The sequence below is a fragment of the Pogona vitticeps genome, chromosome 5 (genome assembly GCF_051106095.1).
Source record: "Pogona vitticeps strain Pit_001003342236 chromosome 5, PviZW2.1, whole genome shotgun sequence".
Taxonomy (NCBI): Eukaryota; Metazoa; Chordata; class Lepidosauria; order Squamata; family Agamidae; genus Pogona; species Pogona vitticeps.
Genome location: NC_135787.1, coordinates 158,638,510 through 158,657,060, shown reverse-complemented (window position 1 = coordinate 158,657,060; position 18,551 = coordinate 158,638,510). Strand labels below are relative to the sequence as shown.

General features: G+C 41.3%; 1 protein-coding gene across 9 annotated transcripts in view; it reads left to right on the top strand.

The window, feature by feature from the left end:
* The first annotated feature begins 1,730 nt into the window (after nucleotides 1-1,730).
* ANKS1B (ankyrin repeat and sterile alpha motif domain containing 1B) overlaps nucleotides 1,731-18,551 on the top strand; it is a 456,219-nt gene continuing 439,398 nt past the window's right edge. For 7 of the 9 annotated variants that reach the window (XM_078376055.1, XM_073000243.2, XM_020803323.3 and 4 more), the window contains exon 1: nucleotides 1,731-2,348. In XM_078376055.1, the coding sequence (XP_078232181.1) occupies nucleotides 2,215-2,348 (134 nt within the window). In that variant the 5' untranslated portion in view covers nucleotides 1,731-2,214. The remainder of the gene's footprint in view (nucleotides 2,349-18,551) is intronic. The other 2 variants (XM_078376057.1, XM_078376056.1) reach the window with 2 other exon arrangements.

Sequence of the window (18,551 nt, the reverse complement as noted above, 5' to 3'; positions counted from 1 at the left end):
ATCAATTATTTTATATTTCTACAATATTTTTATTCTTTACTATGGCAGGACCATCACGTGATTTCAGTATGATGAGTGTCATTGGTCACCATGATCTGGTATAGCTCAATGTATTGGAATGACTCATGCTGGCAATTAAATTTGCACTGTTTCTCCTAGGCAAGCTCAGATCCCCCAGAGCATGTGTGGTTGATGAGATTATCTACTTGGGCAAGTTACATGGTGTCAGAGTGCCACCAGAAGAAGGGACTGGTACACCACTTCACGGAACTTTATACCTAGAAAATCCTGGAACACTTAAAATTTATTTGATTGCACATAATTAGTATGATTGGCCATTGCATCAGTGTCAGAATGACTTTGCAATCGAACATCTGTTTTCAGATTCTCTGTCTGACACAAACAAAAGCCAATCAAGGTAAGGGGAGCTAGTTACTCCAGATTTCACGTTCTCCAATTCCACATTTTCTGTTTGATATTTCGTTATCGTTGTTTTCCCCCCTGCTGTCCGGAATGCTACTTAAGAATCTGATTTATGTATGCTGTTTAACTGAGCAAATTGTTTCTGTCTCAGCCCTTTCACCAAACTCGTCTTATTTCAACGCCATCCGTAATTTTAAAAATAAACCCTCTTCTGAGACTTCGCCAAACTGGGCTGTAGCTATATAGCATTCTGTGAACATGTTCCCCTTAAAAGGAGAGGTTCTGTATTCTTGGGAGCGGAGAGTCCCCAGGAGATTCGAATATATTGTTCGAACGCCTTCGGTGGGCTTAGGGCCACCAAGAGTGGTCTTTTAGACCAGATGGCGGGGTATAAATCAAATAAATAAATAAAATAAATCTGTGCTGGGATTGAGTGGCCGCGGCCGCGGTGCGGTGGGAAGCAGCGTGGAGAGGATTCTTTCGCGTCTGTCTGGACACGCCTTAGGATCCCAAACAGCATTTGACTGACTGATAACTTGTAGGCTCCTTGAGGGTCGCATCACTCAGAGAATACGAGCTGTCCCCATTTGCCTTTTCCCACCACAGGATATTTTATTCCCGGCTTCATTTGTGTGTGTGTGTGTGTGTGTGTGTGTGTGTGTCAGAGGGAGCGGCACTTCTTTCTCTTATGATTGTGTGCGTGTGTATGTGTGTGTTTCGTTTTGTTTACTTCTCTTCCTCTGTATCTCCTTCCTGAGAGGACCGCATCACAGACCCACCCCAGACAAACCATCCCTTTCCTTCCAGCTTCTCCTTTCTACTCCATCATCATCATCATCATCCCACTCTTATGCTTGCGTGTGTGTTTGTGTGGGGGGGAGACAGAGCGCGCTCGCTCACTTGCTCGCGGGGTGGCGGCGAAGGAGGCAGGCGGTTGGGGGGGGATAAAGAGAAGCGCCCCTTGTGTTATTCCCCCCCCCTCTCTTGGCAGTCGTTATCGATCCACCGCGCGCCGCGCGCGCCCCCGCGCCGAGAGAGAGTGAGGGTATATGTGTGTATGTGTGCATGTGGGTATGCGTGCGTGTGCGCGCGACACCGCAGTGGAGCGCGAGTCGAGCTCCCGTTGGAGCTGGGATTTGGGCGGGCTGGGCAGCTGAGGGAGCGCAGCAGAATCCCCTCACGCAGCCGGACGCCAAAGCAAGGGCAGGCGACGGGGAGCTCCCAAGAGGGGAGCGGGACCAATAAAAGCCCCTGCAGCCCCTTCAGAAGCAGAGAGCCCTCTCTCTGCTCTCCTCAGCAACGGGCCTGGACGGCCAAGGCTGCGCCTTCCTTTTCGCGCCCTGCTGGTCGGTCGGTCCTATCTTCCTCCCTCGCCACCCGCTTCAGCCTGGCGCAGGAGCGGCGCCTTCCCCGTCCCTTCCACCGTCCTCCAAGCCAGCGAGAATGCTGGCTGAAGGCAGGGAAGGCTCTTTCGTCCTCCTCCGCCCCGCTCCTTTTTCTTGCACACTCCACCCAGAAAGGAGCTAGGGAAAATAACGACGAGGAGGTGCTTCTTCCCCGCTCTCTCCTTCCTTCCCTGCCTGCCTCCCTCGGCTGCTCCCGCTGCTCCTTTTTCTGCTGCCTGCTGAAAACTGCAGGCATCTCCTCATTGCTCAGTGTCATGGGCGAGTGAGGAAGATGATCTCTCTTTTTTGGTCGTGAGGGACATTTTTTTTTAAGTGGGCAGGAGGGAATCACCTATTCTGCATCTTGAGGGGTCGTAGTGGGACGGTCCTCTGATGATTCTCGGCCATGGGGAAGGACCAGGAACTGCTGGAAGCCGCTCGCACTGGGAATGTGGCTTTGGTGGAGAAACTCTTGGCTGGCAGGAAAGGAGGGCTCCTGGGCAGTGGATCTGGACCTATTCCGTTATCCAACTTGCTGAGGTAGGGATATGATTCCCCACCAACTGCTGGAGATAGTAACCTCCTCCTCATGATCATCATCATCACCTCCCTCTTCCCCCTCCTCCTCATGCTGGCCCTTGTTATTCATAGTAACTCTAAATTGTATGTTTCCTTTGAGCATGTACAGTTGGGGAAAAGGCTTGTGCCCTATACAGTATTTATGTTATTCAAACTCCCTATCTTTGATGACTTTAACACAGTAATGTTTGATTCCTCCCCCCCTTCAGTGCGTCAGCAGGTACTTGCTTTTGCTTTGACACTTGCATTGGTGAACAACTTTAGCATGTATAGAAGAGCCTGATGTCCACATTTGATTGATTCCTTCAGGTTTTCTTTTTTCATCTGTGTTACAAATAGTCCTCAAAAGCTGGCTAATGTATATGTTTAACTCTGACAAATAAATTACCTCCCTTGGTTATACTTACAGCCCTCAATTGGATAAATTAACTGTGTTTCATTAAGAGGGCTATACATACACTGAAGCTATTTGAACATCCTAGTAAGAGGCCAACTGCACAGAAAAGGTGCAAAATGTGAGCAGGTGTGATACAAAAATTTTAAATTATGCAGTACTGGGTTATTAAGCATTTCTAAATGAAAGGAGCTTGCTTCTCATTCAGGGAGACTCCATGTTCTATATAGGACAGCATTAAATGTTAAACATGCATGGTATAATGTTAAATATCCTGCTGCAGGTGAGTAGAACATTTTTCAGAAGCATTTGAATTTAGTCAAAAGAAGGCCTGCAGCTCCTTTCTTAAGACTTATACTAGATGTGAACAGAGCAAGGCAAAGTGAATTGACATGCTATTGACCTAAAACTTGAACTAACCATTAAAAGTGTTCTACTAGAAGAAGAGAAGCAGGCATAAAGTAATGAAAAATTGTTTCAGTGACAGGCAAAAAAGGTCATATAGTTTCCCAGGATTCTCCATAGTAACAGGTTTAATATACGATCAAGCTGTCACTGTATTTCTATGCAAATAGAGGTGTTTTTGTTAGGTTCCTACCTATTTCTGTTTTTAGTATAACCTCCAGTGATGCAGATGACTACAAAGTTTCTCAAAGTGGTAATAACATGACATAATTTTTGACAGCATACTGCTTGTCACAACAAATGTACATAATAGCCCCGAGTGCCATAATAATATCTGGGGTTTTTTTAAAGGTTAATATGAGTTAATTGAATGAATTTTAAGCTAAGCATGACCTAATAAATGTGGTTTTAAACAATATTGGACTAGTTGTATCGTAGTGACACAATTAACATCAATTTCTGCTACAGTCAGTCAATTCCATGTTCACTTTCTGACATGTTTACTTGCTTAGGATTTATTCTAAAGAGTAATTGGCAATTTGTTTGCTAACTTTTGAAAACAAGATAGATTGAAGAGACATATTTATTATGAACTATGACTCTAAGACAGCTTATACTATAGAAAACTATTGATATTAAAAGTTGAACATTTTATTCCTTTCCATCAAGCATACCTGTTTTGTCCTACAGAACCTTAATATATTACCTCCTCGTTGATCTTTGGAAAAATACAGAATGCATAAGAATTACCAAACTGACATATAAAACAACTTTTAAAAATCCCATATTTATTCATTTCTAAGAACCAGCATGAAATATTTACATGGCTGTATAAATATGTATCCCATCATCACATTTCTTGGGTGCCTAGACAGACCACATTTTTCATCCCTATTTATAACTTACATTATAGCTCATTGTTAGCACCAAGTTAGGTTTTATTTCTTCAATTCCAATTTTAAACTTCTTTTGTGAAACTGATGGACTTTCAAACTGAAATGCTAACTTTAATAAAATGGACACAGTTTGGATCTGTGTGTTTGAATACTGGTATATACAAGTGAGTAAAATGAGAATATAAAGGTTCCTAACAAGCAACATGGAGGTTGAGGGGGAAGCCTGGTTGAGAACACATAAAATGTGGAGGCAGAATAGGACCACCCAAGAATTAAGTGGGTTTTACATACTAGAATGAGTGCTGTATGTAGACATATATTTGTTCACAAATTAAAATAAATGTATTACAATGGGCCAATGAAGGCAACAAATGCTGCTAGTTAATGGCAGGTCAGTGTCAGGGAGTAGGGTATGATCCAGGATTTGATTTTAATTCTAGATGAACAAGAAAACCTGGCAAGAGTTACTGTACTGGAATCTGAATGGTCAATGCTGAGGGATCAGCTCTGCCTACCATGTTTTCAAGTCCAGCATTAAGGTGTCCTATCCCACTATGTATATAAGATTTAGACTTAGTGACAGAACAATGAGGCCTGATTCTGTCTCCCTGTCTGTGTGCTATGTATTAGAGAGAGTGTTGGTTTCATCTAAACATATTTTTTTGAATGTGTTCAACATTCACTCAGAGGCACTCTCATCTGATGTGGTTTGGGATTTCATGGCTTCTATGAATAAGACAGCCTGTCTCTTTTGATATCTGTCCCTGAACATGTGGTGGAATGTATTGGCTTTTTAGATTTTCACAGATCTCGAGGCCATTCAGTGCCTCAGTAGACAACTGAAGTGATAATCAAGAAGAGTCAGGACAAATCTAGCCAAACATGGCCCAGGACCCATTTTAGGGCCTACTCTGTGGCAATGTGAGCAGCAAAGAAATTCTTCTTTTCTACCCCTCTTGTATCAGTCCAATGTCATCCAGTAATTTTAGATTGCTATGAGTTTATTATACTCTGGTTCTGAAACCCACTGTGATTATTTGCTTGATAAAGGTAATTACAGCCAATTTGTTCTAGACTCAAATTTGAAACAGATGTTGATGATATGATTGGAGAAATAATTTGATCATGGCTAAAAGACTGCTCACCTACTTTTGATGGGTGGCAACATGTAGTAATATAAACTTCACCCATCAATACTGGACAAGAAGTTTTTGCGTTTTTAGATAAATGGAAACAATGAAGCTAACTTTGCACCTGTTAGCCCCATGTGCATCTTAGTTTATAAATATTGCTTGATGAGATTAGCTTAATGGATAATGGAAGTTGTAAATTCTGCCCTGAGAGAATAGCATGTTCCCATCCTTTTTGAAGGAGACAGTGGTAAAACATTTCTTCTTGTTGTTTCTCTTTCTCCTGGGCCTAGATGCCATCATGGCCGTTCTGGCCTTGCATGTGGCAAGTCTAAACAGTGAGGACCAGAACCTTGTTTGATCTTTCCAGTCATGCGGTCTATAGTTGCAGAAGTGGAACAGCATTTGTGGAACTTGTTCAAGATGGCATAAAGTACCTCCTTATACCGGTAGAAGTCACATTGTTCTGAGTGGGTGGATACCATGATCTCTGCGTACATAAGGAAGGTCTGGCAGAACTACAGCTGGCAGAACATTACACTCTACTGATGGTCAACAGAGATCCGATGTTAGTTCTGACTAGAATAGACCCATTAAATCAGAGGAACTTGCAAAGGTGTGGAAAATTCCATTTTTTTCCAATTGATCTATTCTACTTATGACTAGAATAGGCCCATTGGTAAATTAATACTTATAGTTCTGTTATTTCAGGTGAGTGTAATCTAATTTTATTTAGGCCTAAGTTTTTCATCCAAACCAGTCTCCAAGGTTTTTTAGCCCATATGCCTATATGTTCTTCTTTCTCTCATCATCATCATCATCATCATCATCATCATCATCATCATCATCATCATCATCATCATCATCATCATCATCATCATCATCATCCAGTTGTGCCTCGCTAGACAATTGCCTCATGGGATGAAAAACCCGCAAGATGATTGGTTTCTGCGATCACTATGGTGCCTCACAAGACTTTTTTTTCTATGGCTGTGCTTCGCAATATATATATTTTTAGACCTAAGCATAGGGAACCTCGCAAGACAAATTTTTCACAAGATGATGATTTTCATGGAAAGAATTAAAATTGTCTTGCGAGGCACCACTGTACATAATACATAATACATAATTTTATATTATACATAATAATATTACATTTATTAATGGAGCTATAATTGACTTCCATTACTCAGAGGATTACACTTGGCCCTTTCTGAGTGAGGTCCTTGAGTGGGTGATGGCATCAAAACTCCATGGTTTCTAGGATGAAACTGATTAATCCCTTTTAAGCTTGGCTTAGTATATTTCTGGGACAAGGTCTTCATTTTTCACTCTGATAGATGGCTAGTTTCCTGCATGAGTCAGGGAAGAGTTTCCTATTGATTCTGCTGGACTTTTCACTGGTCTTCAATATCACATATTCTCTTAGGACATCTAATTGTTATGGGATGAGGGAACATGGTTTTTGATCGTTCTTCGCCGGTTTGGCTGATCATTTTCAAAATATGACACTAGAACAAACTTGTTGAGCTCACTGCCCTTTGGTCTATGGCAGTGGTTCCCAACCTTGGGTAACCCAAGTGTTTTAGGACTGCAGCTCCCAGAAACTCAGGCTACCATAGCTGGTGGTGAAGGCTTCTGGGAATTGCAGTCCAAGAACTTACCCAAGGCTGGAAACCACTGATCTGTGGGATTCCTTGTGGCTGTGCTTTGTTCCATATGCATTAACATCTACATGAAGTTACTGTGAAAAATCATGTGGAATTGAGGATTTGGATCTCATTGATACAGTTATGATAAAAGGTCCCTTCTCTCATTTTTAGAGGAAATAAGGATGCTGTGGAAGTCCAAGCCATTGTCTGAATGTTATAAGGCAATGGTCCCCAAACTTGGGCCTCCAGATGTTCTTGGACTACAACTCCCAGAAGCCTTCACCACCACCTCTGCTGGCTAGGATTTCTGGGAGTTGAAGTCCAGGAACATCTGGAGGCCCATGGTTGGGGACCACTGCTATAAGGAACTAATAAGGGTGAAAAAAAAACACAGGTTGGGCAATCTAGGGAAGACCTTGTTAGTCAACAGGAAACCTAATTTGGGCGTGGGAGTAGAACCTGCTTTGGATGGTTTCTCTGAAAGATTTTGTATGTGTCTTGGGATTTCTAGTGTTCCTGGAAAGATAGGTGGCAGGAGTGCCTTTGCCCAGCTTTGTCTTATTTGGTAGGTGCACTTTTTCTAAGTGAAAGGAGAGCTGGCCACAGCGATATCATGCTCCAGTAACCTCTTATTTAAATTATTGCAGTCTACTCTGTGGAAATCTGCCTTTGAAAAATCTTTCAGAATTACCTTGAAAAAAGTGTTTGGGAATTTGAGAGTTAAAAGTTTGGCAGGAATATATTTTGTAGATTCCTTTTGGATCGATTTCAGTGGGTTCCAGGTTGTTTATGGGCACAATTCAAAATTCTGGTACAGTCTGCAAAGCCCTAAACTCCTTGGGGCCAGAACACCTGAAGGACCATTTCTTTCCATATGAACCTGCCATAGTTGTTGCATAGGATGTTGTGTGGAATGTGTAGTTAAATTTTCAGGAGGCGTAGAAACAATCTAGATTCAAAAATTTGAGGAATGCAGTCTCTAATCTTGTGTGAAATGTTTATTTGTACACAATCACATTGGAACAAAAGCTGTTTGTAAAGATATGGGTTAAATTAATTTTATATTGCCAAATCAGTTGCCCGTATGTAAAAAACTAGACTTTGAACAGAAATGAGCAAAACAGATAACACTTTTGCAAAGTCTGTATTTTTTCTTATGTACAATATGAAGATTGAAGAATTATATGAATTGCTCAGTGGATTAGGTATCTGGCTGTGGAGCCAGAGGTTGAGAGGTCAATTCCCTGACCTCTCAACCTCTGGTAGGTAGGGCCTGGACTTGATGATCCCCTAAGTATAACTGGTCACTGTGAGGGTTCGTTGGGAAGGGCTGTTTGTTCCCCAATAAATGGACGAGACGGTGGAGGTAGATCAAAAGGTTCTGTATTTATTTCTGCGTTAACACCAACAGGGTTTCCCCCTACAAAGGGGTTCAGGGATTCTTGCAAAACATGGCTTGGCTTCAACGGCGTCCACAAACTATTTACAAATGGGTTCGTTGTCTCTGGGTTCCAGGGACCTGTTGTAGGCGTCACAGATCCCAGCCCAGGGTCCAAAGCTTCTTCCAAAGAAATCAGCGGTAATGTTTCTTCATCTCCGCTCCAGCCATCCCAGGATGACCCATCTCCTCCATCTGCCCCCCAGGGGCCGGGTAACCCCCCAGCTTCCTCAGCTCGGCGATATGCCATTGCTTCTTTCTCTCCAACTCCGGGGCAACGGCTTCCCTCTCCTCGCGAAGCTTTCTCCTCCACTCCTTAGCCTCCGTTTCTCCCCAATAAGACGGTCGGGGTTTTAGTCCCAACTGCCGACGCTTCTCGGCCTCCTCATGAGGAACCCGGACCTGTTCCCATTTATGGGTCCAGGGGTCCTCCATCCATACCCACTCCCAACCTCCTGGTATATCCCTCGGCTTCCCCCTTATATCTCCTACCCCAGCCTCAATCTCCACCCCTCGGTTTCCCGCCCGAACTCGCCCCGGTTCCCGGGTGATGTTTAACTCCTTCATGACCTCCTCCAAATCGTGGGTGTCTACCCCTTTATTCAGGGTAAGGGATCCGACGCTCTCCTTCCCCCAATCAGGGGTCTCCACACCTTTCTCTTCCCATCGCGGTGGGGATGGTGGGGGAGATGTCTGGGTGTGATGGGTACTCTTCGGGAGCAACGGCACTCCTATCATTGCCTCCATCTTGGGAGCCTCACATACCCCCCCATCCAAGAGTGCCGCTCGCTCCTCCTCGCTCCACGCCCACGGACCCTGCCGGGAGAAATAGTCTACGTTAGAGTGCTCCAAACCCTTGCGGTACTTAATGGTGAAAGAAAAGGGTTGTAAAGCGAGGTACCACCGGGTGAGTCTGGGGTTAGTCTCTTTCATACGGTTTAACCATTGCAGGGGAGCATGATCGGTTATCAAAGTAAAGGGGGCTCCCTGCAAATAATATTTTAAAGCATGAGTGGCCCATCGTATCGCCAAGGCTTCTTCTCAATTACTGCGTATTTCTCCTCCCTAGGTTTAAGTTTCCTGCTCAGGTACAATATAGGGTATTCTGTCCCCTCCCTGACTTGGGACAACACTGCTCCTAGGCCACGATCTGACGCATCGGTGAACAACACGAAAGGAAGATTGAAATCAGGGGAGACCCTAATGGGTAACTCACAAATTATCCCCTTCAAAGTCTCAAAGGCTTTCTCCTGGGCCGGGCCCCACTTGACCTTTATCGACGTCCTCTTCCTTGTGAGGTCAGTGAGGGGTGCTGCTATGGAGGCGAATTGGGGGATAAATTGTCGATAATAGCCGATCAACCCCAGAAACTGTTGAACCTCCCTTTTAGTTTTGGGTCGGTACTAATTAGATATTTTGGTTACTTTCTCTTCTTGGGGTTGTATCTCCCCCTGCCCCACTTTGAATCCCAGATATTCTACTTTGTCTAACCCGATCCGACACTTTTTGGGGTTAACGGTCAGCCCGGCCCTTTTCAACTCGCTGAGCACCTTTCTCAAGTGTAGGAGATGCTCTTCCCAACTCGAGCTGAAAACAATGATATCATCAATGTACGCTGCCGCCCAGTCCCTCTGGGACTCCAACAACTTATCCATGAGCCTTTGAAAGGTCGCCACGGCCCCATGGAGCCCAAATGGCATCTTAACGAATTGAAAAAGCCCCTTTGGAGTGCAGAAGGCCGTTTTTTCCCTATCCTGTGCCCTCACTGGGATCTGCCAGTATCCCTTTGTTAAATCAATTGGGCTCAGGTATCTGGCGTTCCCCAGTTTATCTAATAAATCCCCTATCTTCGGCATGGGGTATGCCTTGAACTTTGAAACTGCATTCACCTTTCTGAAATCTACACAAAACCTCAAAGACCCGTCAGGTTTGGGCACTATTACCGGAAAACTCCGCCAGGGGCCTTTGGCCGGTTCTATAACCCCAATATTCAACATGTCTTCAACCTCTTTCTCCATAACTGCCGTCACATGGTGTGGCCACGTTCTCCCATTCTCCCTTACCACCACTCCTGGGACTGTTTCAATTGAGTGTTCTACCAGCGAGGTTTGTCCCGGTATCTTAGAGAATACCTGCAGAAATTCCCCCTTCACTCTATAGCAATGCCCTTGAACAAGTTCATTCATTTAAATATCTAGGGCTATATTTTGGTGAAAAACCTTCTTGAAAGCAACACTTAAATGCCATTACTCAATAGAGTGCCAGAATTATTGGAGAGCTTAAAACAAATTTTAGTCTAGACAAGGCCAGCTGATAAGTCCAGCTGTTAATATTTTTAATGCTAAAATTTTGGCTCAAATGCTTTATGGGGCAGAAATATGGGGAGAGGAAATTAAGTCTAAACTGGAGGTTTTGCAGGATAAGTTCATAAGATAAATATTGGGGCTCTCCCTGCTGACTCCTTTCAGCTCATCTCAAGGCTGAGTTGGGGCTTCCCTCAATAGCTGCCAGAATTGGTTTGGCATATACTAAATGGCATAGACTAAATGGTTTGGTAATCATTACCTTACCAAGTGTTGCAGGTTGAAGCAATTGCAGGCTGGTAGCTGGGCGCAGCAGTGTAATGCTAAGTTAAATTCCTACTATCTTTCTATGGAAGAGTTTCTCTGTCTCAGTTTTCATGCTCTTAGGATTTGGATTTTTGATTCTGATGCTAGCCAAGATGGGGCTTCCATTGTTGGATCAAAATTCTCTATTTGGTTTCCTCAACTTCAGGCTAAATTATGCAAGGCCATATTATTCTGAAGTGGCTCCATAGAGGTCTTTCCACATCTCCATATAGGTTTTATAGAAGTCATACTCCAACAGATGTCTTCTGCATATCTTGAAAGTAGATACCTAGGAATTCCAGTTATAGAACATATTTTTGGCTGTAATCAGATTGAAGATTTAATCCATCATTTATTGTTCTGCTCCCTTTATATGGATCCTAGAGAAATGTCTGTTGTCTACCATCCAGTTGTATATCAACTGCACCTCTGAGGAAGTAGTAGTAAGACTGCTTGCTGATAATAACTTGTCTGTTATATACATATGTGGCAGCTCATTTTGCACTTGCAGCTAAAAAGTTATGCTCTTGTTTTGTCAAGGATCATATTGCTATATAACTGCAGTTAATTTGATGTTCATTTTAATTTGAAGATTTGGATGTTCACTTTAAAGGATGGCATGACTGGATTGTTGATAACGACCTCGATCAACTATTATAACAATCTGTTTTTAAACTGGAAATTTTCTTGTATATTTTACATTGCATATTGTATGTTGTACATTTTAAAGGCATTTTACCATAAACAATAAAGTTGTTGTTAAGCACTGACTTATGGTGGTTCATGTGATTCTGCTGTTATCCATTCATCATTTTATATCTATATGAAACCAATATAAGAAGTGGTCTGGAATTTTGAAATGTAGGGTTCCTATTATGCAGAAGACAGCCAACTCTGTCTCATCTTTCTGTTACATTCAGCAGCTGAGATACTGAGTCAATGCTTGAGGTTAGTAGTAAATTGGAAAGCAGAAAATAAACTGAAATTTTATCACTGCAAGACTGTAAACAGTAATCCAGACAAGCTTGTTGATATAGAAATTACATTTTTAGTTTGTCTTGGATGAGGTAATATTCACTGTGAAAACTCAGGTTTATAGTTCTAGATTTGGTCCTGAGTCTGTGTTCATGTGTGTTTTTGCTTGTTACGTTGTTGAATAAATGCCCATTCTTAAGTCAGATCATTATGACACACTCCTTAATTGTAACCTGACTATACTATTGTGGCATGCTGGCTTTTAAGTGAATTGGTTTACTAAGAAAAAAAAGCTGATGCACACTGTTGACTGGTGCTGGTTACTAGAATCATGTAGCACTTCTTCCACCTGACAGACCCATACAAGCCTTTCCAGCTAGGCTTTTTTCCAGATGAGCCACATTTAGGTGGCATCCAGGGATGGAGTTGCATGTATATCAGTATGCTATGCTGCTGTAGATTTCTTTGCTATCTGTACTACCATAGGTACTTATGGTGCATTATAGTACTCTTGTTTGTGCATGCAGTAGCATCTAGAGTTTTCATGAACATGCTGGTGTGTTGAGAATACACCTTAATCTTCAGGAGCTCTTTTTCCACCAATGAACTTTATGGCATCTTAATTCTCTTATACTTAGAGAATTAAGTCTCCTTGAGGACTATGCATTAATGAATTTGGAATTGAGTACTAAGGCAAGTCTTAAAATATTTGGGAGTGAGACAGACACCCAGAAAATCCTTTTTAATTATTTAAGAAGTACAAAAATCAAAGGAATGGTATTTAAAAGCAAACCATCCACTTTAATGGACCTTATTGTTCCTGTCAAGCTTATAGGAATGATAGTGTCCTGCTACATGTACATTGCAAAATTTATAATGATTGGAAGTGGTGGCCCACAGCACACAAATTTACACAAGATGTTCATGTATTGATTTGTACATTTATATGTAAATCTGGCCTCACTTTTCAAAAGAAAAAACAAACATTTGACTCTTATTGTTCAGGGTGATCATCAAGATGGTCCCCAAATTTTGGCCTCATCTCCAATACATGATTGCAAGGCCAGGTCTCAACCTTGGAACAAGTGAAAATTCAAAATAGGGGTGTGAAAAAATGTTGCCAGTTACTCATATATGGCCAAGAAAAACCCAGTGAGAGACCTTGTCTCCAGCCACGAGGGACATGTGAATTCACTTATGTTTCAGTTTCAGTTTCTGTCAAATTGCACCAGCGAATTCAAGATTCCCTGGGTGTCTCTGTGTTAGCTAACCACACAAGGAGAGAGAAGGAGTCTTGTCTACATCTTGTTTGCAAGAGCCCACTAGGTATCATAGTTTAAAAGTAACTACCTAACAAGCTGTAAATCAAGGCAGTTTCAATGTTAGCTCTGATGTAAGCTGTTTTCAAAAAGAGATCTTGATCTTACCTATTTAGAAAAAAAGAAAGAAAGAAAAAGCTTGCCAATTAGCTTTGCTTCCAACATTCCCTCAGTGTCTGTTAGCTTTCCCTCCTCTGTCCACAGAGAGAGAAGAAGCTGTAAGAAAAGAGAATCAAGGTGGAAAGGGTATGTCTGTGCATGGCCTGTTCTCCCTCACAAGACAAGACACAAGGGGAGAGGTTGTGTATGTGGGTACTCCGCTCACCCTCCTTTTTTTCTGCACTGATTCAGACAATGACATGCCAGAAAAGATCACAGAATAGATAAAAGAACAATGAGTTGAAAGGTGTCTGTAAGGCCATGAAGACTAATCCTCTGCTCAGTGCAGGAATGTATATCTGTCAGATGGTTATCTAATTTTTTATTCAATGCCTTCAGTGTTGGAGCCCCAGTGGCAGAGGGAAAAAGTTACAGATGGGGGGGGGGAGATTCCTATGGTCAACAGAAAAAAAAAGTGAATCAGCTTGCCCCAAATCTGTAGTATTTCCCACACTTTTTCCAGTATAGTCATAGTCCGAGACAACAAACCTTTCCTGTAGATTTTGCAATTTGCCTAAAATCTCTATGGTGCCAGTATCTTGCCCTGGCACAACTGCCTGGTTTTGATAGAACCACCCTCTTCCACATTGTTGGTTAAGATCAGTGATAAGAAGTGCCCCCCCCAAAGAGACGAGCATAGCAAGGAAAGAGCAGAATTTTACCAAATCCAGACCTTCTCCAGCTAGAAAACATGGTCACTATATCAGCATGAAGCTAGACTAAGGTGAGGGTAGTCCTAAGTTATTTTCAGCATCCTGAGGTTGCAATAGATCTTGATTCAGTACAGATTCAGCTGCCCCAGTTAGTATCTAAAGTCATTACAAAAAGGCTGAAAGGCCATGGCTCTTAAAAATGTGACAGATAAAACGGTGAGGGTGTTTCCGGATGTTGAGTTGTCTGAATGACAAAAATACTGTGCCCTGCTGCAGCTGTAATTTCAAACAATAGTTTGACTGCAAGGAATGCCACACTCAAGTGGCCCTCTCTCCTGTTCCCCTTTATTCACATCATTCATGACTTTTGAGCATTGATAAACCACACCTGGTTGTAATATCTAAACTACAGTATGTATGGCCTTGCAAAAACTGGCAGTGGAGGTCACTGTTTGCAAGACCTGACAGTGGTCTTGGTTTGATCTGAACAAACTAAAGCTCAATCCAGATATAAAATCAAAGCATTATTTGTTGCATCCCAGTGATTCTTAAACGAGGCATATATCATACAAGGGATAATCTACAAAACTTGCATGGAATTCAGAACTTTCTGAGGCAAATAAGACGCATTCAGGACTGTATAGTTTCAGACAGCACATTCTTTCCTTTTGCAGTTACTTCTGGCAACTGGCTGAGAGGAGTTGTTGTTTATTCCTTCACCTCTCCCAGAGCATAACATCCCAAATCCTCTATACCCATGCCTTCAAAAAGGTGGCATGCAGTAAAGAGGAATTAAACAGAAGTATTCTTTCTGTTCTCAAAGCAAAAATTAATGAAACACAATACTTTACACCCATTTACAAAAAGAATAAACATGTGTGATAAGCTTATAGAAGGAATACAACGGTACTAGCCCAAAAGCAAGGAAAGACAGGTTCTCTTAAACAACAAAATGTTGCTAAACGCTAGGAAGAACAACCTTCAGAACATGGCCAAAGAGCCTGAAAAACCCACAGCAACGATCAAATCCTGGCCATGCAAGCCTTCGAGAATACAAAATGTTGCTACTGTACTTTGTTTAAAATAAGGAGATTTTGCTGGCCATTAGATAATGAACACATACCGTGCAAGACATATATCATATATTTATCAAAATAAAATTGCCTTTTTGGAATGCTATTTTTAGTGTTCTAAATTATTTTACTTTTGCTTGGGAGAGGATTTAATGGTAATGATGTTTCCTTTGTAGATGGTAGTAGATTAAAATGAACGCTACTAGTTTAACTGTAGCATAGACTCTGAAAACTATCATTTTTCTGCTTTACACCTGAAAGCTCAAACAACATTCATTTGCGTCATAACTACGTTCCTATCTCCAGGTTGCAGCTATTCCTAGACTTGGAGTAATAGTTGGAACTATGGTATTCGAATTCAAAGATGATATAGTCATAGTTTTTTTTTCTAAAGTCAGTTCAGATAATGATTTCTGATGTTGATTTCCCATCCAGTCAAAGCCATGATTTGCCAGTTCTGACAGAGAACCATAGTTTAAGTAAACATAGTTAAGTGCTATTTAGAATAATGTTTAAATTAAATACACACTTTTCTGGGTTTGTTGGGCAATCATGGATAGGTTCTATTTATTATATTGTTCCTCCTAAAGATAAGAATAAACTCAGGTTTGCAGTTGGCCTTTGCTCAGAATCCTTAGCCTATTTAAACTTAATTGGCAGCAGTAGGACTTAAGCGGCCTTAAATGTACATGGGATTTCAGCTTTTATATTTACAATGAAGGGAAATGTAATTTCGATTGCATGTCTTCATAAATTTCTAATTTCATAAATTTAATTAGAGAAAATTTGATCCAGCCAGTACCTAGGACAACAGAACTTTCTTAACCTGCCCTTCAGCATTGCCTGAAATTCTCTGGATGACTCTCTAGCTCTGTTGGTTGTGGGAGTGCATGGGGAACCACAGGAGAGAGATCACCTATGTCCTCATTTCACTGCTGGGCTTTCAATTCTACTTGTAATTTCTGATTTATATTACAAATTATATATTCTAGAATCAAATTGGTTATTACCTCTGTGATCACTTGAAGGCCTTGCAAACTACTGAACACTTGTTCTAATTAAAAATGCATAAAGACAGTTACACTCCAAATAAACCTGTACTTGGATTGTCCCTTGGAGCCATGTGTGCAGTAATTATACATTTACCTATAAGCAATTTGCAATGTTATTTACTCATCCAGATGTTTATTACTGTTATTATGTTAATAAGTAATTTATAAATGTGGTTTAAGCCAATTGCAGTTTTTAAAAATACTACAATATAATCAATTATATAATTTATAAAAGTGGTGAATGAAAGTCTTGGGTCTTGCATCTGTATTTGATTATTGTTTCAACAGCCAAGTAGTATTAATGCAGAATCGCTTTGAAAAAATCTAGACATTTTAAGTTTACTGTAAAAAGATACTAAGTGTTTCCTATGATACTAACAAGATTTTATTATTCAGGCTCAGTATTATTTCAACCTGCTTAGACAGAAGTACTTTCAGTGTATGTATGTGCTGTTACAAGGAGAAGTATACTGTAACTATCTTCCACTGAAGCTTTCTAACTATAATGGGCAAAATCCTGTTGCATAACTATGCACATGCAACTCAACATTGAGCCAACTGTAGTTATTATAGCACTGAGGAGGAACTGTTATCCACAAAACACTTGCACTGGTGCATTGCACAGTTGGTTGTGCCAGAGATGAGCAACCAATTGTGTAACTGAATTGTGTAATTCCTTTTTGCCGGCTGTAATTCCCAGGACATTTCTGCTGGTGAAACATTATGTGACACTAGTGTGAACAGGATTTTCCCCAGTGTGTGTTTTTACTCAACAGTAAACCCCATTGATTTTAGGAGTCGTTTACTTGTGAGAGAGGTGCTAAGACTAACATACTTCCCGCCATTGTGCCACCATCCTCTACATCCCTGAAAGAGGGATATGGGACTTCCAACTTCCCAATCGAAGTTGGATTTGTAACAATGTGAATAGATCCCCCTGTCCCCTGGCACACTGGAAATACCATGAAACTTCACACCAATAAAGAACCATGAAGACAAACACAGGAAAATTAAAAGAGAGAAAACCCAATAGGAAAGGGATAAAATAGGCAGGAAAGAACCCGAGAAAGAGAAATGGGCAAGGAAAAGGAGGAGGCAGGGATGAGTGAAGAAGATATAAAAAGGGAAAGAACAGGAGAAACAGACAGGTACCAAAGAAGCCCTCATAGGGGGATAGACAAAAGAATGGGAAAGGAGGACAATAGAAGACGGAGGCTAGAAAAAGGACAAGGAAGAGAGAAGGAAAAGAGATGGCTGGAACTGGATCCCTGGGGTAAAAGGAATATCTGGGAGAAGAAAGAAAGGGTCTCAGACCAGAAGAAGAGATTCAGAGAAAGGGGCAGATGGGGCAAGATTATCTATGGCAATCACCAGCAGATAACTTTTTGTTAACTTTTTGGAGTGCCCAGCCAGAAATTTTTTTTGGAGAAGTACCCCAGTACTTGAGATAATTTTGATGTGGCCACGTCTATCCAGTGAATCATCTTTAAACTGCCCTAGCTGGAAACATAAAAATAAGACCTTTGTTGAAACATAATATCTGATGAAACGACATAGATTTTAGCTTTGGGTTACATTGACATACTTCCACATATCCAGCCTTCTTCCTTTCAGATACAAGTGCATTCTTTCCTAGTTATGGCCAACTCTAAAACATAACATCCATTCAACAATACAATTTATCTCTCTCTCTGCAGCCTACTCAAAAATCCAACCTCCCTCCTTGGGAAACAATTTAACTCTCTTCCTCTCCCACTCTCTGATCTTCCTTTCATATCATGCAGGCTCTTCCTGATTGGTTTTCCTCCTGCTTTCTTTCAGATAATCAGTTTGTTTCTGATGTTAAAGGGTAAACTTGGTGAGGGATCTGTCACAGTTGACTTTTAAAGTTGATAACAATTAGAAAGTTCAATCTTTGTTATATGATGGGGAGTAGAAGTGACAGTGGAGGAGGAGGGAAAAATGTATAGATTGTCCAGTGATCTTTTGCATCTCCTTAAAAACCTTACTCAGAATTGGAAAATCAGTTAGCAACTCCACCACATATGTATGTAAGAGCCAATTGTAAGTTACAACTTCTCCAGTGCTTTGTTTCTAAGTTTTTGTTGATGTGACTAATTTTAACAGGAGTTAAATTCAAATGAGAAACCAATTTAAGATTATGTTCTCTGATGTTTGAAGAGATGAAAGCCTGGGGGGGGCCTGGTTTTCTAATGAATACCAATCAGTTGAAAACTTTTCCCACACTAATTTTGCACATGAAGTACTTTTGTATATGATACCAGTAAATGAAACATAAACCTTAGAAGCTAGCCCTTTACTCTCTTCTTTAGTGAATATAATAAGATTTTCATAAGTTGATAGCAGACATGCTGCTTGGGCTTTGACTACAGGATGTGAAGCTAAGTG